The sequence below is a fragment of the Rhinoderma darwinii genome, chromosome 3 (assembly GCF_050947455.1).
Source record: "Rhinoderma darwinii isolate aRhiDar2 chromosome 3, aRhiDar2.hap1, whole genome shotgun sequence".
In the NCBI taxonomy this organism is placed as follows: domain Eukaryota; kingdom Metazoa; phylum Chordata; class Amphibia; order Anura; family Rhinodermatidae; genus Rhinoderma; species Rhinoderma darwinii.
Genome location: NC_134689.1, coordinates 300,427,785 through 300,452,534, shown reverse-complemented (window position 1 = coordinate 300,452,534; position 24,750 = coordinate 300,427,785). Strand labels below are relative to the sequence as shown.

General features: G+C 41.5%; 1 protein-coding gene across 3 annotated transcripts in view; it reads right to left on the bottom strand.

The window, feature by feature from the left end:
- Positions 1 to 24,454, bottom strand: part of UNC45A (unc-45 myosin chaperone A) — a 47,047-nt gene extending 22,593 nt beyond the window's left edge. For all 3 annotated transcript variants that reach the window (XM_075858126.1, XM_075858127.1, XM_075858125.1), the window contains exons 1-12: positions 24,291 to 24,454; positions 23,026 to 23,184; positions 21,870 to 21,906; positions 21,404 to 21,579; positions 19,782 to 19,874; positions 19,538 to 19,705; positions 12,360 to 12,528; positions 12,108 to 12,278; positions 11,017 to 11,188; positions 9,630 to 9,930; positions 9,444 to 9,538; positions 4,649 to 4,790 (exon numbers count right to left, since the gene is read on the bottom strand). In XM_075858126.1, coding sequence (XP_075714241.1) covers positions 4,649 to 4,790; positions 9,444 to 9,538; positions 9,630 to 9,930; positions 11,017 to 11,188; positions 12,108 to 12,278; positions 12,360 to 12,528; positions 19,538 to 19,705; positions 19,782 to 19,874; positions 21,404 to 21,579; positions 21,870 to 21,906; positions 23,026 to 23,184; positions 24,291 to 24,308 — 1,701 coding nt within the window. In that variant the 5' untranslated portion in view covers positions 24,309 to 24,454. The remainder of the gene's footprint in view (positions 1 to 4,648; positions 4,791 to 9,443; positions 9,539 to 9,629; positions 9,931 to 11,016; positions 11,189 to 12,107; positions 12,279 to 12,359; positions 12,529 to 19,537; positions 19,706 to 19,781; positions 19,875 to 21,403; positions 21,580 to 21,869; positions 21,907 to 23,025; positions 23,185 to 24,290) is intronic.
- Between the last annotated feature and the right edge of the window lie 296 nt (positions 24,455 to 24,750).

Here is a 24,750-nt window from a genome sequence, read left to right as displayed (position 1 = left end):
CTTTGTTTCTTGGGTGTATGTGTGTATTTTTGTGTACCATAATAAAGTGTTTGTGCTTTTTTTTTCATTTTGCAATATTGAGGATGTGCATAACTTTTTTTTTTTGAGCAGTTGTTTTTTGTATAAGATTCAGTCATATTGTCGCTTTTTTTGCACCCCTTCCATTATGTTTTTTAGTGGTCCCCGTATCTCTTCTATGGTTCATTAGGTATGTAAACCAAAACCGAACAAAAGGAGCATATATATATACTAGAATGTATATATATATATATATATATATATATATATATATATATATAGTATCAAAGAGATGTTTATTTATTAATTTTTTTTAAAATCTTTATTTTCATGACTGAAAAGGTCCATTTTGTAAAACATTTGGGGTACAGAATTACATAAGAATACAGAAAGTATAAATGCAGCGTACATATAAAGAACTGCTGTGAAAGCCAATATTCCCACGCAGGAGAGTAGAGTACAGAGAACGAAGAGAAAGTTACAAAAAAAAAAAGTAGTAGAGGGTGAGGAGCAGATTAAAGTGAGTGGGGTGTCCCACCATGACATCCCTCAAAGCAAAGAGCGCTACTCGGGCTGCCGTGCAGTACTCAGCTCTCGTATAATGTCTTTATAGGAGTCAGAATCCTGAAAAGCAATCCAAGGAGTCCATGTTTGGCTAAACTTGGTGTGCGAGTCGTGAATGATGGAGGTCAGATCCTCCATGTGCATAAGGTCGTTGACCCTTGAAACCCAGAGGGACAAGGTAGGGAGAGAGGAATCCTTCCATCGTAGTGGGATGCAATGATGTGCTGCCATCACTAAAAAGTGAAGCAGGGAGCGTTTGTATACATTCACCGGAATGTCGAAGTGATGGAGTAGGAAGAAGGCCCCATCCATGGTTATGCCAGTGTCTGCGACCTCAATTATCACCCGTTTAACGCCTTCCCAAAATGAGGTAAGAAGAGTACATGACCAAAAGGTGTGGAGGAGGGCGTTAATTTATTAATTTAAGCAACAACAAAAATAAAAATTTAGTGGCGGCAATACACGCCAGTTACTCACATGAAATAAAGTGCAGTGCAGTAAGAGTTTAATCTTTTCTTTTCCTGGCAAGGTTTCAGTACTATATGCATGAATATTTGATGTCAGAAGTTTTTCAAGGTGGTGATTCAATACACCTCTATTGTGATATGTACTGACCTTTACTTATAGACGTATATCCTCAACGTATATTCCTTGCCATGCTGCTTTTACTTAATGTAGCAAAATAATATCATATCTCACTCTATGGAAACCAATATGGCGTTGTATGGCAGTTTTAAAATTTTTATTTTTTTACACCATACCCCGATCATCATAAATAATGTTATACATTTGTTGTTTAGGTTGTTACGGTCGGGGCGATACCAAATATGTCTATATTATTTCATGTTTTGGGACTTAGATTTTAAAAAGTTTATTTATTATTAAAAAAATGTGTGTTTCTGTGTATTTTCTTTTACGGTTTATTTATTGATCATTAATTTTTTTTACATTCATTTAACTTTTTTTTTTAATCCCATAAAGGGATTTATCATTTTGATCTTTATTATGTAACTAACGTACTGGCATAGCTCTATATGCCAGTACATTAGCCTGTGCACTGATAGTACACAGGCAGTTGTTAGGGCATACCTCAGTATGCCCTAACAACAGGAAATATGTTCAGACAGCCCTGGGGTCCTTCAATGGACCCTGGGCAGTCTGGCCATACAAGTTATGGGCTTTGATCGCATCACAGTTATCTTCAGAGACGCCATCAAAGTGCAGTCCCCCCTCCTTGAACGTCGCGATCAGCTTTCATCGCGGCGTTCAAAGGGTTAACGGCGGAGAGAAGAGGTTTCTCTCCTCTCCGCTGTCAGAGCGGGGCCGTGGCTGTGTATTACAGCCGTTGCCCAGCTCTCGATCGTGCGTACAGTCGGCTGTCACACAGGACGAGAATGCTCGTCCTAATGTGCGAAGTACTCGCCGTTCAGGACGAGCATTCTCGTCCTGTGTCGGCAACCAGTTAAATTAATAAAACAAACATCTCTTTGGTACAATATATATACACACACAAAAAAAATTTCAACCGCACAGTCCAGGTCTCATAAAAATGAGGGTGCAAGCCCGCCAGGGATACGGCCATAGTCTCCCAAGGTATATATTTTTTTTAAAAACAGGCAGCACTCAAAGTTGTAGCAAAATTAGAAAAGGTGCTTTATTCCATCAGTCCAATACAGCAACGTTTCAGCTCTTCAATAGAGCTTGAAAAAGGCTTTTTGAGTGCTGCCTGTTTTTTAAAAAAATAAATAAAAAACTATATATATATATTCTAGTCCAGGGGTCTCAAACTCGGTCGGATAAGTGGGCCACATATAGTAAAAATTAGAAGTTGACGGGCCGCATTTCAACAATCCAATTTTGCAGTTTAAGTGTCGCTAAATGCAGTCCGGCGGCTCAATTGGCAGACACACAAATGTCAAGATTGGGCAGCCCCTTTTAAGATAGTGCCACAGAGGCCTCTGCAGATGCTGCCACAGTGCCCTCTGTAGATGCTGCCACAGTACCATATATGGACAGTGATGTCAGAGGCTTGCCCAGAGCTGGAGTCCCAGAGTAGAGCCGCTTCTAGCACTCTGCCTGGGACTCCAGCTGTGCTCCTGACATCACTGTCCAGCTCTGGGGAAGCCCTAGACATCGCTCTCCATATGTGGACAGCGATGTCAGGGGACTCCACAGAGTCCCGGAGCAGAGCCTATACTAGCGCTCTGCCGGGACTCCGACTCTGGGGAAGCCCCAGACATTGCGTGTCCATATATGGACAGTGATGTCAGGGGATTCCACAGAGTCCCGGAGCGGAAACTATACTAGCGGCTGTGTCCCGCAGATGACAGCCTCAGGGCCCGCGTGGTTGAGACCCCTGTTCTAGTCTATATGTTCCTTTTGTTTGATTTTGGTTTATAGATCATGTCTATTTGGGAGCCATAGGCTGTTCCCTTCTCATTTGAGACGGACTATTTATAGGAATAACTATTCATTAGAGTTCTGTAATTGACACCAAAGGGTTAATCGCTAACTGAAAAGATGACAAATAGCAAGCTTTTGAGACTACTTTATCACAAATGTATAAATATGTGACTCTTCAGATTTTGGGTTACATAGTTTGTACGGTTGAAAAAAGACACATGTCCATCAAATTCAACCAAGGGATGGGAAAAGGGAAGGGAAACATTTGTACACATAGGAGCTAATATTTTTTTGTTCTAGGAAATTAGAAAAAGCCTTTTTTAAAGCCATCTACTGTCCCTGCTGTGACCAGCTCCTGCGGTGACTATTCCATAGATTCACAGTAAAGAAGGCTTGTCACCTCCGCAGGTTGCACCTTTTTTTCTCCAGACGGAGGGAGTGCCCCCTTGTTTTTTGAGGGGGTTTTACATGGAACAGGATTTCACCATATTTTTTGTATGTGCCATTAATATATTCATAGATGTTAATCATGTCCCCCTTAGTCTTTTTTCAAGGCTAAATAGGTTTAATTCTTTTAATCTTTCCTCATAACTTAGATTCTCCATGCCCCTTATTAGCTTTGTTGCCCTTCTTTGTATTTTTTCCAACCCCAGGGCATCCTTTCTATGAACTGGAGCCCAGAACTGAACTGCATATTCTAGATGAGGCCTCACTAATGCTTTGTAAAGTGGTAATATTACATCCCTGTCCCGCGAGTCCATGCCTCTTTTGATACACGACAATATCCTGCTGGCCTTTGAAGCAGCTGATTGACATTGCATGCTGTTATTTAGTTTATGATTTACAAGTACACCCAGATCCTTCTCAACAAGTGAATCCGCCAGTGTAGCTCCCCCTAGGACATATGATGCATGCAGGTTGTTGGTACCCAGATGCATAACTTTACATTTATCTACATTAAACTTCATTTGCCAAGTGGACGCCCAAACACTTAGTTTGATTAAATCAGCTTGCAATTCACGAACATCTTCCATAGACTGAACATTACTACATAGCTTGGTGTCATCTGTAAAAATAGTGCTATTAATCCCATCCTCTATATCATTAATAAATAAGTTGAATAATAGTGGTCCCAGCACAGAACCCTGGGGTACACCACTTATAACCGGGGACCATTCAGAGGTTAAACCACGCCTGATGAAAAGACCTGAATAAACACAAAATCGGAATATATATATATAAATTATGCATAAACAGTCTCAAAACTTGCTATTTGCCATTATCTATTCAGTTAGCCATTAAAAAGGTAACTACTGAGGAATCTCAATTTTCATCTTTTCTATCTACTTGCTAACACGGTACAATTATATATTTATTCATTTTAAGTAATTTAGGATTAATAAGGGTTATGTAAATTTTGTACCTTTGCCTGTGAAAAATACTATGGATTCCATTGCGCTGTCACGCTGTACGCCCAGTATACTACAGTGCTTGATGAAGGTCTAGGACTAGACGGAAACGTTGCACGCTAGCATAAGAATAAAAATATTTTCTTTGAATCAACTGGTGTGCGTAGTACTTCTCACAGTCTACAGTGGGTTGGGCCCCTATTTATGCACCCATCGACAGAAACAGTGCTCTATGAACCTACGACATGTTGTACCTTTGCTAGACTGAACATTGCTTGAATAGCTGCTTTATCTTCTACAAACTCCTCTTTCACAACAGCATCAAAGGTTAAATAGGCCAAGCCTTCCACAGCCCAACGTCGGGTGCTAGCCTGAATGCTCTCATTGCACAGCCACCTGCAGCGTAATACAAAGTTGTGTTAAAATGATACAGAGGCCGAGTGTAGCTTACCCTTTGATTCATTCCTAGACTAACATTTACTAAGACCAGTGTATTTTACACCAGTCCAAGTAAAAGGTTATTTGAGCAATTAAAAAGGTGCACACCTCTTTCCCTCCATCCTTCCCCTTTTTATTTTTTGTCTTCCCTTCTACAGTTTTGACTCCGATATGGTTGAGCACTGCATTGCCCTATTTGAACATTTGCAATGCCTTTTGTTTTTTTTGGTGCTTCTTGTACTTTTCTTCTATTAAAGATAATATGAAAATCTTAATAAAATACAGAAGTTTAAAAAATAAATAAATAAAGCAGCACAAACCTCTTAAAGAGGCCCTGTCACCAGATTCTCAAATCCCTATCGCCTATTGCATGTGATCGACGCTGCAATGTAGATAACAGTAACGTTTTTTGTTTTTTTTTTAAACGTTAATTTTTGGCCAAGTTATGAGCTATTTTATATATATATATATATATATATATATATATATATATATATATATATATATGCAAATGAGCTTTGAAATGGACAACTGGGCGTGTTTTTTTTCGTATGTCCAACTGGGCGTGTATTGTGTTTTTAACTGGGCGTGTTTACTTGTTTTACTAACTGGGCGTTGTGGAGAGAAGTGTTTGAGGTTGACGAATCAGTGACCAATCAGCATCATGCACTCCTCTCCATTCATTTACACAGCACATAGTGTTCTTACTAGAACGATGTACAGCCACATACACAAGTGTCCTGATAATGAATACACATGACCTCCAGCCTGGACGTCATGTGTATTCACAATCCTGACACTTCTGAATCCTTTGTGAGATTTCCAGCAAGGGAAACGAAATCTCGTTTACCTCGTAATCTCGCGAGATTACACGCGGCTTGCTGGAATCTCACAGAAAAGATTCAGAAGTTTCAGAATTCTGAGTACACATGACATCCAGGCTGGAGGTCATGTGTATTGATTATCAGGACACTTGTGTATGTGGCTGCACATCGTTCTAGTAAGAACACTATGTGCTGTGTAAATGAATGGAGAGGAGTGCATGATGCTGATTGGTCACTGATTCGTCAGCATCAAACACTTCTCTCCACAACGCCCAGTTAGTAAAACAAGTAAACACGCCCAGTTAAAAACACAATACACGCCCAGTTGGACATACGAAAAAAAACATCCCCATCAACATTTGGTTGATTCAATATTTATTCGTGAAAAACACCAAAATTTGCAAAAATTTGCATTTTTCTAAATGTAAATGTATCTGCTTATAAAACAGATAGTAATACCACACAAAATAGTCACTAGTTACCATTTCCCATATGTCTAATTTATGTTTGCATTGTTTTTTGAACATCCTTTTATTTTTCTAGGACGTTACAAGGCTTAGAACTTTAGCAGCAATTTCTCCCATTTTCAAGAAAATTTCAAAAGGCTATTTTTACAGGGGCCAGTTCAGTTCTGAAGTGGTTTTAAGGGCCTTATATATTTGAAACCCCTATAAATCACCCTATTTTAAAAATTGCACCCCTCAAAGTATTCAAAACAGCATTCAGAAAGTATTTTAACCCTTTAGGCATTTCACAGGAAATAAAGCAAAGTAGAGGGGAAATTTACAAATTTCTTTTTTTTTTGCAACACAGAAGGTTTTACCAGAGAAACACAACTCAATATGTATTGCCCAGGTCCTGCAGTTTTTAGAAATATCCCACATGTGGCCCTAGTGCAATATTGGACTGAAACACCAGCCTCAGAAGCAAAGGAGCACCTACAGGATGTTGGAGCCTGCTTATTTTTAATTATATTTTAGGCACCATGTCAGGTTTGAAGAGGTCTTGTGGTGCCAAAACAGTGCAAAAGTGACCCCATTTTGGAAACTAGACCCCTCAAGGAATTTATCTAGGGGTATAGTTAGCACTTTGACCCCACAGGTATTTTGCTATATTTATTGGAGTTGGTCTGTAAAAATTAAAATCTACTTTTTTTCTGAAAAAACATAGAAATTTGTAATATTTACAAGGAATAAAGAAGAAAATGCACCCCAACATTTTTTAAAGCATCTTCTCCCGATTACGGAAATACCCCATATGTGGTAATAAACTGCTGTTTGGACGCACAGCAGGGCTCAGAAGGGAGGGAGCGCCATTTGGATCTTGGAGAACAGATTTTGCTGGATTGGTTTTTAGTGACATGTCGCGATTGCAACGCCCTGGAGGGAACAAAACCGTGGAAACACCCCAAAAGTGACCCAATTTGGGAAACTACACCTCTCAAGGAATTTTTCTAGGTGTATAGTAAGCATTTATACTACACAGGTCTTTTGCATAATTTAGTAGAATTAGGCCGTGAAAATGAATATAAACATTTTTGTCCACTAAAATGTTGAATTTTTTCATTTTCACAAGGGATAAAAGGAGAAAAAGTCGCCCTAAATTTGTAACGCAATCTCTCCCGAGTACGACAATACCCCACATGTGGTAATAATTTATTTTTTTAATAGAAATTAATTAACCTTTGCAGGACTGATCCTTTTATGCTTTTCCATTTTAGTTTTTCACTCCACGCCTTCCAAATGCCATAACTTTTTTATTTTTCCATGAATTGAGCGCTGTGAGGGCTTATTTTTGGCACGACGAGCTGTAGATTTTATCGGTACAATTTTTTGGTACATGCCACTTTATCACTTTTTATTACATTTTATTTAGAGCTTTGGTGACCAAAAAAACAGTGATTTTGGCGCTTTAAATTCTTTATTTCTTACGGCGTTCATAATGCACTATAAAAGACAATTTTACTTTATTCTGCGGGTCGGTACGATTACGGCGATACCATATGTATATAGGTTTCTTTATGTTTTGCAGCGTATGCGCAATAAAATCTCTTCTTTATAAAATAATTTATTTTCTGTGTCACCATATTCTGAGAGCCGTAACTTTTTTATTTTCAGTAAAAAAAGCTGTGTAAGGGCTTGTTTTTTGTGGGACGAGTTCTAGTTTTTATTGGTACTATTTTGGGGTACATGCGACTTTTTGATCACTTTTTAGTCTATATTTTGGGAGGGGTGGTGACCAAAAAATAGTGATTCTAGCATTGTTTTTAGTTTGTTTTTTTTGCGGCGTTCACCGTGCGGTAAAAATAAAGTTTTATAGATTGGGTCGTTACGAACGCGGTGATACCAAATATGTGTACTGGTTTTTTTTTAACATTTTCATTTTTTACCTATAATAAGAAACTTTTTTTTTTTATAGTTTTGTAAAACATTTTTAGGCTGGATTCACACGAGCAAGTGCATTTTGCGCATGCAAAAAACGCGGCGTTTTGCGTGCGCAAAAGGCACTTAACAGCTCCGTGTGCCATCACCATGTGATGCGCAGCTGCGTCCTTTTCGCGCAGCCGCCATCATTATGACACAATGTTTGTATACAGAAAAGCACGTGGTGCTTTTCTGTTTTCCTTCATAGTTTTACAGCTGTTGCGCGAATCACGCGCGTCCCACGGAAGTGCTTCCGTGTGGCATGCGTGATTTTCACGCACCCATTGACTTCAATGGGTGCGTGATGCACGAAATGCGCACAAAGAACGGACATGTCGAGAGTTTTTTGCAGCGGACTCACGCTGCGTAAAATTAACGCATCTGTCTGCATGGCCCCATAGACTAATATAGGTCCGTGCGACGCGCGTGAAAATCACGCACGTTGCACGGATGTATATCCCGTTCGTCTGAATAAGGCCTTAACATTTTTTTACTTTTTTCTTTACTTTTTATACTTTTTTTTTACCTGCAGCTTTGATCGCTGCTAGAATACATTACACTACTTAGGTAGTGTAATGTATTCCAACTGTCAGTGTGACGTCACAGTCACTCTGACAGTTAGTCTACGAGGATCAGCAGAGGCTTATCCTCATAGGCTTGCATACATGGCAGACCTGGAGGCCGTTGTCTGGACCCCGGGTGCCATCACAAAAATCAGCAGCCCCCACAATTGAATGGGGGCTGCTGATGTGCTACAAACCCCCTACATGCGGAGATCGCAATCGAGCTCCGCATTTAACGGGTTAATTGCCTAAATCAGCAGCAATGAGCCGCTGATCGGCAACAGTGGAGTGTCAGCTGTCAGGGACAGCTGAAATCCCGCTTCCTGATACACAATCTCACAGACACCGTCACCGACAGTGTGTATCTTGAACGGCAGTGATGTCCTGTCACTGACAGGAAGCCTATCAGGAGGCTGGTCCTGATAGGCTTCCGTACATGGCAGACACGGAGGCCATTACTTGGCCTCCGGTTGCCATGCTAGCCATCTGCAAACCTCACGATTTCATTGTGAGGTCTGCCGATGTGCTAGAACCCCTAAATTGTGGCGATAGATCACAATAGATCACCGCAATGAAGGGGTTAATTGCCGAAATCAGTGGAAATAAGCCGCTGATCGGCATACAGTGGAGTGTCAGCTGTCAGTGACAGCTGGCCTCCCAGTGCACACTATCGCCGACAGTGTGTACCGCGAACTGCGCCGTAACTGTACGTCCCCGTGCGCTAAGACACTGGCCACCCGGACGTACAGTTGCGTCGTGGTGCGCCTAGGGGTTAATTAAGGTAGTAAATATGCAACTTACTTCCGGCACTGTTTTGCTAGCTTAAGAGTGGAGCCTTCTGCAAACTGTTTCATGCTGAAGTCTGTTCCTCCTGCCGATCCCAACTTACATAGACCCTACAAAAGGAATATCACAGATTTTGTAACCAGAAAGTAGGGAACAGTGCATATGTGCTTCTCAAGTCCAAAAATTAGAACACAGACTTACCACCAAGGCTCGAATACGGATAGCATCATGTTCATTTTTCTTGTATATATCTTTGAGTAGCGTCACACCATTGGCAGTGATAAAGGAGGCTCTCTTAGCTTTTCCAGCTGCATGGATGAGCGCTTCAACTGCCACCTGCTGGTCAATCTCTCGTTCTGAGGCACAGAGAGCTATGATGCTGTCCATTATGCCAGAAAGTTCTAGAGTTCGATTCCCAGCCTCAAATGGGCCTTGCAACAGACTTGAAACAGTCTGTATTGCACGCAGCTTTCCGTCTATACCATGGTTTTCAAACAAGTTCCTGAGCATAAGGAAATTCAAGCAATATATAGTTTACAAATCATGAATAGGATTATTCAAATTAAGAAATAAAAAAATAGTTGAAGGGGTCTCAAAGGCAACCCCTATCCATGTGCCCTATTAAGGCATATGGACATCATGGGTGGAGCCCCCTCTTTAAAACCCAGAACGGAGAGCCACTCTATAAGAGCCGGAATATCAATAAATTACATAGATTCTGCATTGAAAATGTATAGCCAGATGCAGGGATTCGAGAATTCAGAGTCACTGGGCCAGCTTCTTTTTAAAAAAAGGTAGTCTCCATGAGACAATCCCTTTAAAGAGTATCAAGTCAAAACAAGCTATGTTAGGAAATGGCTTTCATTCCTAATTAAATGACAATCAAACAAGATACAGCAGTTTCTCTTCGTTGGCTGGGTTCACACGTTGCAGCAAAAAAAAACAAACAAACGCATTTTGACCACGTGTGAACCCAGTCTTTCTCAACATTTTTGATGATCTAGAAGTTTAACACATCCGATTGTAGCTTAAAGAATTTATCCAGTTTAGAAACTCAAAGTCCATACACCCGATTAGGGAATTCGTTAATAAGGGGGAGTCTTCTGTTCAGGATTCTCATCTCTTGGCCAGAGTAAATAGCGGTAACAAAGGGCATGTCTCGCTCTGGAGGACCTGTCCTGCATTACACAGATAACCCATTGATTTTAAATGGGCAATATGTAATATTGAACTTCCCCTGTGGTGGCGCTGCAGGAACATTCCACTAATTTCTGCCATGGTTTTATGGTAAATATAGTCACTTTTTCTGCACGCAAAGCAGCCCCATTCAATGGGGATAATCTGCTCGACGCTGTTTGCTCAGGAATACGTTGTGAAAACCGCATCAAGAAGTGGCATTCCACTCCTTTTTTTCCCAGAGAGGCAGTTTGCTATTCCGCCTGATGAAAATTTTGCCCCGTCTAAACAACGTGGTGGTCTCCCATTAAAAGCAATAGGAGGCTTTTTTCAAGCAGAATTCACGCCATATCTGATGCCTCAGAATCAGAATGAATTGTTAGCCGTGAGAACAAGACCGAAGTCTTCTTACCGAACATAATCCTCACAGAGCTTGTAGAAATTCTCCCGTTCTGCCTCACATTTAAGGTCATCAAACAGCTTGTTCAGAAGTACAGAAGCGCTCATTCTTGTGGTGTCTGTAACTGCCAGGCTACCAGGGATCTCTACAAGTGAACCTCCTACTTCAAGTATTTTCTTCAAACCTAAGCCAAACAAAGAGTACTTTACAGGAATCATTCTCAAAACAGATTTCCACATTTCAACAATAACTGTTCAGGACACGTGTCTCAAAGTGTGAAATAAAACAGTTCGTTAAGAAACACATTTCACAATTATCTACTGAGTTTTGTTCCCGGTTGGCAGATTTAATCATTTTTATTAAAGTAGGTAGAGAAATTAGCTTCTTGTAAACTTTGAGAAGGCTGGCCACCATGCGCCTTGCCTTTACACGCAATGTCTATAGTGCCGAAGCAAACAACCAAGCGATGTAATTGTATGTTTCTGTCAGTCCCATAGACATTGCATAGATCGGCAGGGCACACGCGTGACCACCGCTTGATTTAAACTACTTCTCAATACTGTTGTGTAGGGACGAGGAAAGGGGGCTCGGGACCCCCATTCTAGTGATTGGTGGGGGTATCGGTGATCAGACTTTTATCACCTAACCTGTAGATAGGTGATAAATGTCCATTGTGGGACTACCCCTTAAAGTGCAGCGAATGCAGCCACATGATCATGTTCATCCAATTAGTCAGACTTTAATAAAACTCTGGTTGTTACGCGATCAACCCCTCCTTCAGGCAATGCAGAGATCTGCCAATAGTACAAAACACCTAGCCCTATGCCACACGTCTGCATTATTTCTTAGCTGACTCTTCTCTTCCTGATCTTCAGAGGATGTCCTCCCACTTTATGCACTGACAGCGCACCATCTTGCTACTGTACATTCTGCCTATATCATGACTGAGGATAACTACCACAGCTATTGTGTCTATTACATCCATAGACAGCGCAAAATATGTACAAGGGAGGACTTGAGTGTTAAACGTACAGACGTTCGTTGCTTTAAGTTTCAGCTACTGTTTTTTTTAATTTTCTAAAATGGTTAAAGGCTCTACTTACCTTGATCTATAACCCACAATGTCATCCCATTGTTGGGATCACGTAGTGACTTTCGTGGAACCACCTTTATAAGAAGGTTTAGGGCGTTTTCCCTGCCATGTGATGAGACGCTTGATTGAGTTAGCATTTCCAACAGATGATAAATCATTGACTTCAGCTCCTTAGAAGGATCTTGAATAAAACATACTTCAATCAATCATGTATGGTAAACATGCTTTTTTGCTGTCATAGTACTAATAAAAAGCATTTTACCCAAAACGATTGCACCTTCCTTCGCTCGAATATCCTTGGTCATGCCTTCTTTCAGAGAATCAAACATAGCATGCAGGACACTGCAAGCAGCAAGGGAGACTGGCTCATTGTCCACTGCCATCACTGCACAAAATGTCTCCATAGCCACAGTGCTGAGGACCGATACTGTCTAGACATACAAGAGCACAAAAACATGAAACATAACCAACTGTTGCAGATTTGTATCCTACACATATATTTTTTTTTTTAAAAATTGTATGCAAAGATCTATAGGACTTAAACATTGAATACACTGATCAATGCAGAAAAGTGATTTTGGACATTTAGAGATCTCTCAAACTCTACTTTAAGACATAACCAATCTGACAACTCGAAACACGGAATTTACTGTAGCGCTCATGTTTCACTTGTATCTATACTAGGGATGCACGATACATCGAAACGGTTTCGATACCGTGCACCCTTAAACCGTTCAATACCGTCATTTTATGTATTTCGATACGAAGCATATTTTCAGTATATTACACAGCCGCGGGCCCGCTCTAACGGCGGAGATGAGCGAAACATCCCATTTCCACCGCTATTCCCCTGAATGCTGCGATCAAAGCTTACTGCAGTATTCAAGGGGTAAATGAGAAGGGGGATGCGCCTTGGATCGTGTCTCAGGGAATCCCTGTGATGCGATCGAGGGACATACCATATGTGGGCAAATAGCCCAGGATCCATTGAAGGACCCGAGGGCTGTCTGACCAGATTTCCTGTTAGTGCATACTTCGGTATGTCCTAACTACTGCCTGTGTACTATCCGTACACAGGATAATGCACTGGCACATAGATATATGCCAGTACATTAAAGAGAACATTTTTTTATGTTAAATAAAAAAAATACACATACACTTTTTGACAAACATTAAAATAAGTCTCAATACATAAAATATACATATTGGCGCGGCCGTAATAACCTGAAACGCAATTTTTTTGCGTAATTTATGATGTGTACACTATAAAAAATAAAATAAAAAAACCTTCTCTTTCACTTATTAATGTGAGGCACGAGGTGCGATGAATTTAACCTCTATGTGCCTCACATTAATAGTAATTAACCCCATCATGTACCTTACACTAACCCAATGTTGTCCATTTTGACTGAGAAACATGATGGGGTTAATTACTATTAACCCCTTCGCGCTCAGCGACGGAATATTTAGTCGCGGGGAAAATGCATCACCATTTTCCCCCGGTGTGTGCACGAGCTGTGACAGGTGCTGTTTCCGACAGCAAGCTATCACAGCTCAAAACGCCGGGACCGGACGCGATGGTCCCGCCTCCACGATCGCTCCTATTGGTTAGTTAGTGAGTAACTGTCCAATAGTGGCGATCGCTTGCTTCACTTACTCTCCCTGACCTCACATCCGCCCTGAACGCCCTGTTGGAGATAGCGAGGCGCTGAGAGCGGTTGTGAGAAAGAGAGAGAGAGAAGAGAAAGAGTGAAAAAAAGTGAAAAAAGAAGAAGTTAAAAACAAATTTTTTCTGCTTCCCACCTCCCCAATCCACTACCCGGTCCTGTACCCTTCCTCTTTGTGTTCCCCCCACGTTTTTGGTCAGTGATCTCCTATCACTGACCACTTCTTAGTCTTCAGGACCAATTTCTTGGTCCCTGGGGATTATTTTTTTCTTTATAAAACATATAAAACAAAAAAATATATAAAAATTTAAAAAAAAAAAACAACTTAATTTAGATAATTTAACTGGTTAGTTTAGTATTAGGGTTAGTTAGTGTCAGGGAACCGTCAAAAAGCGTAGTTAGGTATAGCGTCAGGGAATTTAGCGTCAGTAATCCGTCACCGTAGTTAGATCTAGCGTTAGGGGTCCATCACCGTAGTTAGGTTTAGCGTCAGGGAAGCTCAGAATAATCTAGATAGGTTTAGTGTCAGGCACCCGTCACCGTAGTTAGGTTTAGTGTTAGGGAAGCTCGGAATAATCTAGTTAGCTTTAGTGTCAGGGAATAGTCGCCGTAGTTAGATTTAGTCTCAGGAAAGTTCAAATAAAATCTAGTTAGGTTTAGTGTTAGGAACCCTCGTCCTAGTTAGGTTTAGTCTCAGAGAAGCCCACTCGTTCTATAAAAACATCAATATTTTTGGCTGGTTTAGGTAGCAGCATATTGCTCCTAGTTAGGGAAGCAATCAAACATGTCCCAACGGACATTAAGGGTATGTGCACACGAGAAGTGGCCTTTACGTCTGAAAAGACAGACTGTTTTCAGGAGAAAACAGCTGCCTCGTTTCAGACGTAAATGCTCCTTCTCGCATTTTGCGAGGCTTCTCTGACAGCCGTAAATTTTGAGCTGCTCTTCATTGAGTTCAATGAAGAACGGCTCAAATTACGTCTGAAAGAAGTGTCCTGCATATAATGTATATAAGTGTCCTGCACTTCTTTTGACGAGGCTGTATTTTTACGAGTCGTCGTTTGACAGCTGTCAAACGACGACGCGTAAATGACAGGTTATCTGCACAGTACGTCGGCAAACGCATTCAGATGAATGGGCAGATGTTTGCCGACGTATTGTAGCCCTATTTTCAGACGTAAAACGAGGCATAATACGCCTCGTTTACACCTGAAAATAGGTCGTGTGAACTCAGCCTTAGTGCCGAAGAGGCATATTCATTTCTTGCCTCCGACACAGTCTCGTCGGGTGGTGAGACTCTGTTTTACTTATCCACCTCCTCATCCAGTGATGAAGAAGAGGAACCCCCTAGGAGATGCCCCAGGACCACCACTACAGTTGAAGCCCCCGAGCGATATTACCCCGCCGCAGTTCAAGCCCCCGAGCGAAGTGACCCCATTTGGACCCCCACACCAGACATTTATGAGCCCCAAATCCCAGAGTACACGGGCAGCTCAGGGATAAAATGTAATACGGCAGGGCTCAGTGAAATTGACTTTTTCAAGTTCTTCTTCACTGATGACTTTATAAATCTTATGGTCTCCCAGACGAATTTATATGCCCAACAGTATATTACTAAGAACCCCACATCATTTTATGCCCAATCCCACAGGTGGACCCCTGTAGATGCAGCAGAGTTGGGCAAGTTCTGGGGACTTCACTTGAACATGGGGCTTCTGAAAAAGCCATCCATTAGGACCTACTGGAGCACGGACATCTTATACCACACCCCGATGTACCGTATGGCCATGTCCAGGATGCGTTATGAGGCAATACTTTGCTTTTTACATTATACGGATAATGAGCAGTGCCCACCCCGAGATTACCACAGTTTTGACCGTTTGTACAAACGGAGACCCCTATTAGACCATTTCAGTGCCCGGTTTGCCCAAGCATACACCCCCGAGAAGTGTATTTCTATTGAGGAGTCCCTGGTACATTTTAAAGGGAGGCTTCAATTCCGCCAGTACCTGCCGAGTAAGAGGGCAAGGTATGGCGTGAAGATGTATAAGTTGTGCGAGAGTGCATCAGGGTATACGTACAAATTTAGGATATATGAAGGGAAGGACACCAGTATTCAGCCCCCAGAATGCCCCCCCCCCCCTTACTGGGAGTTAATGCAAACATTGTGTGGGATTTGGTTCACCCACTGCTGGACCAGGGTTACCACCTCTACCTGGATAATTTTTATACCAGCGTCCCACTCTTCAGTGCCTCGCTTCCAGAAATACTGTGGCATGCGGCACTGCTAGAAGAAATCTGAGAGGCCTTCCTAAGACTCTGCTTGGGCAAACACTCAGAAGGGGTGAGAGCAGGGCACATTCTAGCAGAAACATATTGTGTGTCAAGTACAAGGACAAGAGAGATCTCCTTGTATTGACAACAATACATGGCCACACCAGTACCCATGTACCTGTACGAGGTACCAGTACAGAGACCCCCAAACCAGACTGCATCCTGGACTACAATAGGTACATGGGAGGGGTTGACTTGTCAGATCAAGTCCTGAAGCCCTACAGCGCCATGCGGAAATCGAGGGTGTGGTATAAGAAGCTGGCCGGGCACATCATAAAGATGGCATTGTACAATGTGTACGTGCTACATCGATGTGCAGGCCAGAGGGGAACTTTCCTGGAATTTCAAGAGGTGGTTATCAAGAACCTAATCTTTAGGGACCAAGAAGAGGGGGCACCCAGTACTTCTGGAAGCGAGGCCACACGCATCGTACCAGGGCAACACTTTCCAGGAGAAGTTCCCCAAACTGCCAAGAAGGGAAAAGGTCAAAAGAGGTGCAAAGTCTATAAGAGGGGGGTAAGGAGGGAAACAATATACCAATGCGACACGTGTCCCGAAAAACCAGGGCTCTGTATGAAAGATTGTTTTCGGATTTATCATACATCCATTAATTTTTTATTTACCCTGATGCACTCCGCACAGCTTATCCCCCTCATCTTTCCCTTCTGAGCCCTGCCGTATGCCCAGGCAGCTGATAACAGCCACATGTAGGGTATTGCCGTACCCGGGAGAACCCACATTACAGCTTATGGGGTGTAGATCTCCGGTGGCGCATGCTGGGCACACTATATCGGACACTGACATGCCATATATATATATAGAAAATTGCAAATCTCACTCTGCACCATCTGCTGTGCATTATCTTTTACACAGTATCTGTGGGGTCAAAATGCTCACTACACCTCTAGATGAATGTCTTAAGGGGTGTAGTTTTTAAAATGGGGTCACTTCTCGGGGGTTTCAACTGTACTGGTACCTCAGGGGCTTCTGCATACATGTCTTAGCACCAGAAAAGCTCCAGGAGGCCAAATGGTGGTCCTTTCCTTCTGAGCCCTGCCATGGGCCGAAACGGCAGTTTATCACCACAAATGGGGTATTGCCGCACTAAGGACAAACTGGGCAACAAAATAAGGTATTTTGTTCCCTGTGTAAATAAGACAATTTGATCAAAAATTACATCTTATTGGAAAAAATTTAATTTTTTTAATGTCACAGCCCAATAGAAATAGGTGCTGTGAAAAAACTGTGCGGTCAAAATGCTAACAACAACCATAAATTAATTCCTTGAGGGGTGTAGTTTCCAAAATGGGGTCACTTCTGGTGGGTTTCCATTGCTTTGACACCTCAACACCTCTTCAAACCTGCATGCTGCCTAAAATATATTCTAATAAAAAAAAAAGGAGGCCTCAAAATGCACTAGGTGCTTCTTTGGTTCTGGGGCTTGTTTTAGTCCACGAGCGCAGTAGAGCCACATGTGGGACATTTCTAAACTGCAGAATCTGGACAATACATATTTAGTGGTGTTTCTCTGGTAAAACCTTCTGTGTTACAGAAAAAAATTGAAATTCAGCAAGAAAAATGAAATTTGCAAATTTCCCCTCCACTTTGCTTTAATTCCTGTGAAACGCATGAAGGGTTAAAAAACTTTCTAAATGCTGTTTTGAATACTTTGAGGGGTCTAGTTTTTAAAATTGGGTGTTTTATGGGGGTTTCTAATACATAGGCCCCTCAAAGCCACTTCAGAACTGAACAGGTACCTTAAAAAAAAGGCTTTTGAAATTTTCTTAAAAATATGAGAAATTGCTGTTTATGTTCTAAGCCTTGTAACGTCCAAGAAAAATAAAATAATGTTCAAAAAACGATGCCAATCTAAAGTAGACATATGGGAAATGTGAACTAGTAACTATTTTGGGTGGTATAACCGTCTGTTTTACAAGCAGAATGTGCTCTGAGCCTTAAGGCCAAAACAAGGCTGCGTCCTTAAGGGGTTAATGTGAGGCACATTCAAAATTCATCACACCTCGCATCAGAAAATGGAAGAACTTATTTTGTTTTTATTACTGTTGGCAAAGTATCGTTTTGGTATCGAGTATAGCAATACTACACAAAGTATCGGTATCGAAGTCCAAATTGTGGTATCGCGAGAACCCTAATCCATACTCTAGAATATTAGTGCTAATTATTTAATCCATCTCAAGCTATACCTTGTCACAACCTGAAGAGCTGCTATACTGAAAAAGTTATACATTAAACTAAATAAATGAGTTTAAGTCCAATCAGCAGTGAGACCTAAAGTTGCATTTACAGCGTCTATAAAAAAAGCATTCACCCACATAGCACTTAGTGATGTTGGGGGCATCACCCTCTATCAATTTAGATGCCGCAGGCGATATTGACCGCGGCATCTTAGGGATTAAACAGCTAAAGTGGATAACTCTGACCCTGGCCATTGCAGTGAGATGTCAGATGTTACATAAAGCCGACAACAACTGTGTATGGAGCGGGCTCAGCCCATGAGCACGCTCCATACTCCCCCTTGGCGGCTGTGACATAGTTACGTCACATGTTGCCAAAGGGTTAAGGTGTTAAAACTGTAGCAAGCCATATTCGTTGCAGTTGCATTGTGAACATGCCTTGACTTTATTTCTTAACTTCAATGGGTAAACTGCAGTATATTGAAGTGGTTTTCCAAACAGTTTGAGGAATATTTTCCTGGATTTATTTCTGTAAAATAGCCAGTTATTAATTGGTTTTCTGCAGCGCCACTACTGACTACATGTAAACCTTCTCTAAAAAGTATAAAAATGTAAGTATTTACTAATATATTTCACACATTAACTAAATGGCCATTAAAATCTTCAGAATGATCACATTTCCTGTAGCTGTATACTATAGAAGAGAGTAAATCTCTGAGAACAAAGTGAAAACAAATCCCCATAGTCATTATAATTCTAAAACACAATAAAAAAAAAACTTTGGTATCTCAGTCAGTACAGTAGAATATGAATAGAGTGGCAGCGTGCATGCTCGATGGCCGCTCTATTCTAACTACTCCTTACTAAGGTTGTACATGAGGAGCAATGTGGGGCTCGGGACCCCCCCTTGTAGTGATCGGTGGGGCCCCAAGCAATCAGTCATTCGGCAAATGTGATAAATGTCAATCTTGGGACAACCCATTTAAAATGCGAGTTTTTCAGGACATGCTATGTTTTAAACCAGGAGCGGAATATCTTTTATTCTAAGTAGTGCAATTAAAATGAAAAATGACTGTGCAACAAAGGCGATCGACATTAGCATGTCAGATATATGGCTGCCGCAGAGCAGCACGTTCTAGATACACATATAAAATAAATACAGATATTTGTGCAGATGAGCTTATGATAAGATGATTTGTTCAGTGTCTTAGAAATCAAAGTTTAAGTTTGGAGAGAAATCTTACTCTAGACTGGTGACAAGTGCAAAGTCCAACCAGTGTCCTCAAAGCAGCCAAAATCATGTCCGATTTTTTAGTTTCTAGCATCCGCTGCAGGAGACGGACCCCGTCACTCTGAAAAATCTTCTCTGCTCCAGCATCTTCTCGAGCCAAGACCACTAAATTCTGTGCAGCCTGCAAACGTAAAATACATAACTTAACATCCTCCGAGCCCACCATGACTTCAAATTTCTTTCCCTTCTTTTACTACCTTCTGTTGTTTTTCAACATCTTTCTCATCAGGATCAAGCAAAATTTGAAACATCTGGTCTACACGGGAATCTGTAGAGGACATGAGTCGAACCTATAGAAAATACATTTTAAAATGCGTAAAACAATATTAGGAAAAGCAAAAACGTCACATTTCATTGCCTCTGCATAAACAATTTAACCAAACAACAACTGTCAGGTTTCAGACTACCTCAAACTTCGTTTACAGCTTAAAACTACCATAAAGCTAAACTGCAGACACTGATCATAGCTATCCCCAATGGAGCAGAGATAAAAATCAGCCAACACTGAAAAATAAAAGCATCCCCCATCGGGCAGTCGCTTAAAGTCAATATTTTAAAGATCTCAACACCAGCAATTAGTTTTTTTTTGCCTCTATAGCGCAGTATAGCATAGGCTATTATTAAAGAATAATGTAGAGGCTCTTGTGTATACCTATTTTAGTTAATGTCCCATATATGGGTTGTCTGCCATCGTGGCTCCTTCTTCCCCTCTAATTTGGTTCCCCTCATGCAGCCTACATTTCCCATGATGCTTCCTGCTTTGCAGAGAGAGAGAGAGGAGGTGAAGTCTCATCAATGCACTTGCTCCGAGTCCTGTCTAAGTGCAGAAAATGATAGATCACCGACATTGAGACTCTGCAACATGAGGACAGAAGTTCCTTGTATCCTTTGCGATGCAGCTTCAGCATGTCTTCCCTGCCTCCTGCTATTGATAGATTTCTCCAGGTCATCTCTTAACAGCAGGAGACAGTGAAAGGCAGCATCTCATAGAAATGCACTGGACTTTCTGCACACAGCACTCAAAGATAATATAGACAGTTAGTGTGAGTCAGGGGGAATTTTGTAACTCTGCAGCTAATCATTGTATGAACTCACCTATTATATCCCAGCACTCCTGCTCTATCAGATAAGGCAGAAATGTTCTCTTCAGCAGCACTATATGCATGGAGGAACAAGGAGGGTGTAGTGAGGTGTCGTGTCAGATAGATGATGATGATGTAATCCTGTAGTTCACAGGAAGTCATCTACACAGGGGAGACTGACCTCCTGTCTGCACATGAGAGCATGGTCTATTTTGGTGGTCAAACTAAGATCACATGACCAGCTTCGATAATGAAAGGGATCAAAATGTATAGATACCACTAAGAATAAGTTCACATCTGCATTCGAAGTCCCATTAAGGGCCACTGTCGCAGATCCGGCTGAAAATAAGGGAAACAATAGCGCAGCATGCTGCGCTATTGTTTCCGGTAAAGCATGGACACCTCAACGGAAATCCAACAAAGTCAATGGGTTCCGTCGGCAGCTGGGGGTGTCAGTCGTAAAACGGAACCGGCGCTTCCAGTGTTTTCGTTGTACTGCTCCTCTGATGGAGGAACGAAGATGTGAAAATGGCCTGAGTTGGGAAGAAACAAATTGCACTTCTAGATTATTGCTGGTGAGTTAGCATGATATGCGCAAAATAAAAAAAATTCCGGAATGTTTCTTTAACCTTTATTTATAGGAGACTCGACAATCCCCTTTAATTAGTCATTTGTTTTATTTCTCAATACTATTAATTAGTAAAAACAAAATATGTCTCTTTGTGTAAACTAAATACCTTCTCCTGTGTTCGTTCGCCTAGGTTTCTCACAGCATCCTGAAATACTTTATTTTTGGGCTCCAGAGCGAGACATCTTCGAAGATCAAGTATTGCTTGGTCTAATTTGTCCAATTTCTCAAAGGCTTGACTGCGCCTGAACAGAGCCTTCACATCGCCTGCATCCACTTCAATAGCTATGGAATAAATCAACTAATTGTAAACAAAATTGTCCATTGACCTATTCCAGAGCAAGAGTAGATCAATTTATTAAACTAAAATAACTACAAGTATGGAGCATGATGAGAGAATTGTAAGATAAATAATAAAAAAGATCATTTCCATCTCCATGGAAAAAAAACAAGACAGACGATTACAGTATTGGTGCATTCTGATGGCCATTTAGGAAAAATGTGAAAGACATAAAAACAGAATAACATTGTAACAAACAGTATGTAAATTAAAAAAAAAGTTTACTACCACTTACCTTTCGATGCATCTTCTTCTGCCTTTGCATAATCCTCCTGTAAATACATGGACAATTATTTAGCTGGCTTGCAATATTTCTTGACAAAACTGCTCTTAGGCTATGTTCACACGGAGTATTTTGGGGGAGGAATATCTGCCTCAAAATTCCGTTTGGAACTTTGAGGCAGATATTCCTCTCCCTGCACGCCGATTTTCGCGGCAATTATCGCGCTGTTTTTCGCCCGCGGCCATTGAGCGCCGCGGGCATAAAACAGCGAGAAATACGCTTTCTCCTGCCTCCCATTGAAGTCAATGGGAGGTCAGAGGCGGAAGTGCCCGAAGATAGGGCATGTCGCTTCTTTTTCCCGCGAGGCAGTTTTACTGCTCGCGGGAAAAAGACGCCGACGCCTCCCATTGAAATCAATGGGAGGCGTTCTCGGGCCGTTTCTGCCGAGTTTTGCGACGCGGTTTCCGCGTGAAAAAACTCGGCAAAATACCCCGTGTGAACATAGCCTTACAGGTCAGATACAGCTCATAGGGGAATGACAAATCCATAATGGCCATGCTAGTAGGGCAGCGAGAATAAATAGTGTTAGACAGTGTTCACATTTAGGAGATAGAGACATCTCCTCTGAAAAACGCAGCAATTCTGCACGCAGGAATTGACATATTTATACCACACGGTGAACGGTGTAAATTTAAAATGCAAAACAAAAATGGAGGAATTGCTGTTTTTTTTTTCTCTACCCTCCCCCCCCAAAAAGCTAAGAAAAGTTTATCAAGGAGTTATATGTACCCCAAAATGGAGCCATTAAAAGAGGCAACTAGTCGCGCAAAAATCACGCTCTCATGTGGCTATATCAACAGAAAAATGTAAAAGTTGTGGCTCTTGGAAAGCAACGCTAAAAAAAATTAAAAAAAATACTTGGAAGTAAAGGCCCAAAATAGGCCGGTTTCTAAGGTGATGGACCTTCTAGCGCTGGATATGTAAACTGTTGCTGCACTGTATCAGTAGATTGATGAAGGTCCTCCACCGCCTCTCTGAGCGGCCTGGCATGGTCCAGCAGTAGGTTTTATGTTTTCCGGCAGGCGCGCAACTTTACTATAAATTCCGGAGTCGATACACCAGTCCCAGCACATCTCCCTGTGAAATATTTCCGGTTCTCTATACATACCAGCTTTAGGTGGCAGGCGGAGCGGTTCCGATGCAGTATGGCCGCATCCTTCTTATCAGCAGATAACTTGAGTGCTTTTGTATAACATGACAACGCCATTTCATAATCTCCAGACTTAAAGTGCTTGTTACCATCTTCTCGAAGATTTTCTGAATTCATCTACAAAAAGCAGACAACATATAAAGAAATGTAACAAACCCAAGCGGCACATTGTATAGTGATTATTTCAGTCAGGAATAGCGTCCCATTCACTGACAGGAGGAGTAGTGGAGCATTTCACCTGGACGTCCTTTTCTGCTTTCAGTCCTAGATGTAGCAGTATCCAGTTAGCGGTTTGCTCCAGTGATCAGGGGGAGTCACAGAAGTTGTACACACGCAGATCAGACATTGGCAGCATTTCCTACCAATATGCCACCAATGTCTGTGACGACATAAACCCTTTAACACTGAAAAATGTGTCCTAAATGCAGTCATTTTAAGCAGCATTGAAACCTACACAAAATTATTGTGCAAATGACATCACTAAAAGTGTTCCCCAACAATTAATAAAAGGGGTTGAAAGAGATTAGAAAAAAAAATTAACATTTTTTTTCCCGGAAACAGCGCCACTTTTGTCCAAGGGCAACATTTGGTACTGCATCTTAGACAACATTTTCAATAAGTTTAGACAGCATTACACCATTAATAAAAGACCCCATGTTATGTGAAGAAATTAAAACCGCTTTTATATTGGTGGTGTGACAACGTTAAAGGAATTAGTGTATATTCATTCAGTGAGGTTTTGGTGCATTTTTTCAGTGCCATTTTTGAAGCCACAACCAGGAGTGGATCGTAAAGGGAGGGGGAAATACATAGGCAAGACTTTACCTCTCTTTTTTTAAATCCACTCCTGTTTGTGGCTTCAGAAACTGCACCAAAACGGCTCTGTGTGAATATGCCTTTAAGTTGCATTTTTTGGCGAGTGTCTCAAAAAGCAGCTACAAAAAATGTAATTTAACAATCATAGGTGACAAAAGCCGCATTGTAATCGCATGTAAATAGAACACTGCCCGTCACTGTGCAACCCCTGCCTTATTCTGTCATAAGTTAATTATATTTTAAACCTAGTTTATAAAAAAAGAAGTGGAGTCCATGACAACTTATCACCTGACTTCTCTATGAAGCAGGTATACAGCAACACACAACGCCACGAGCAAAAAACACCCAGAATATTATTTTCCACGTCACTCCTTATACACAACCCCCGTCGCTTTTTCCGTACTGACCGGGCTAGTCTCCCCCATCTCCGCGTTACGATGAAGGCCTCAACCGGAGCCGCGATATTTCCCAGCAACTGCTCCCGCTGTACACCTCACTGCAGTAGGATCTACACCGGCACATTCCTCGCCTGGCTCCGCCCACCGTGACGCCATTAAAAGCGCCCTGCCAATACCTAATATGGAAGTGACTGTCAGAAGTTCTGTACTTCCAGACGGCTCTGCGGTTGTCATAGAGAACTGAGGCTGTTTTATTATTAATGATACTAATAGCGGCATAGACAGAACAATGTAGGACAAACTATGAGGGGATAGGACGAGGCAGTAATTCCAGTGGAACTGATGTAGCAGAGCTGATATTGTCATTTAGGGCAGCTCTCACTAGTCAGAAAGTTATTCCTCATAGCAGCACAGTGCAAAAAAAGTATACTTGAAGTTGAAGGTGCACGTTTTTTTTAATGGGAATGGC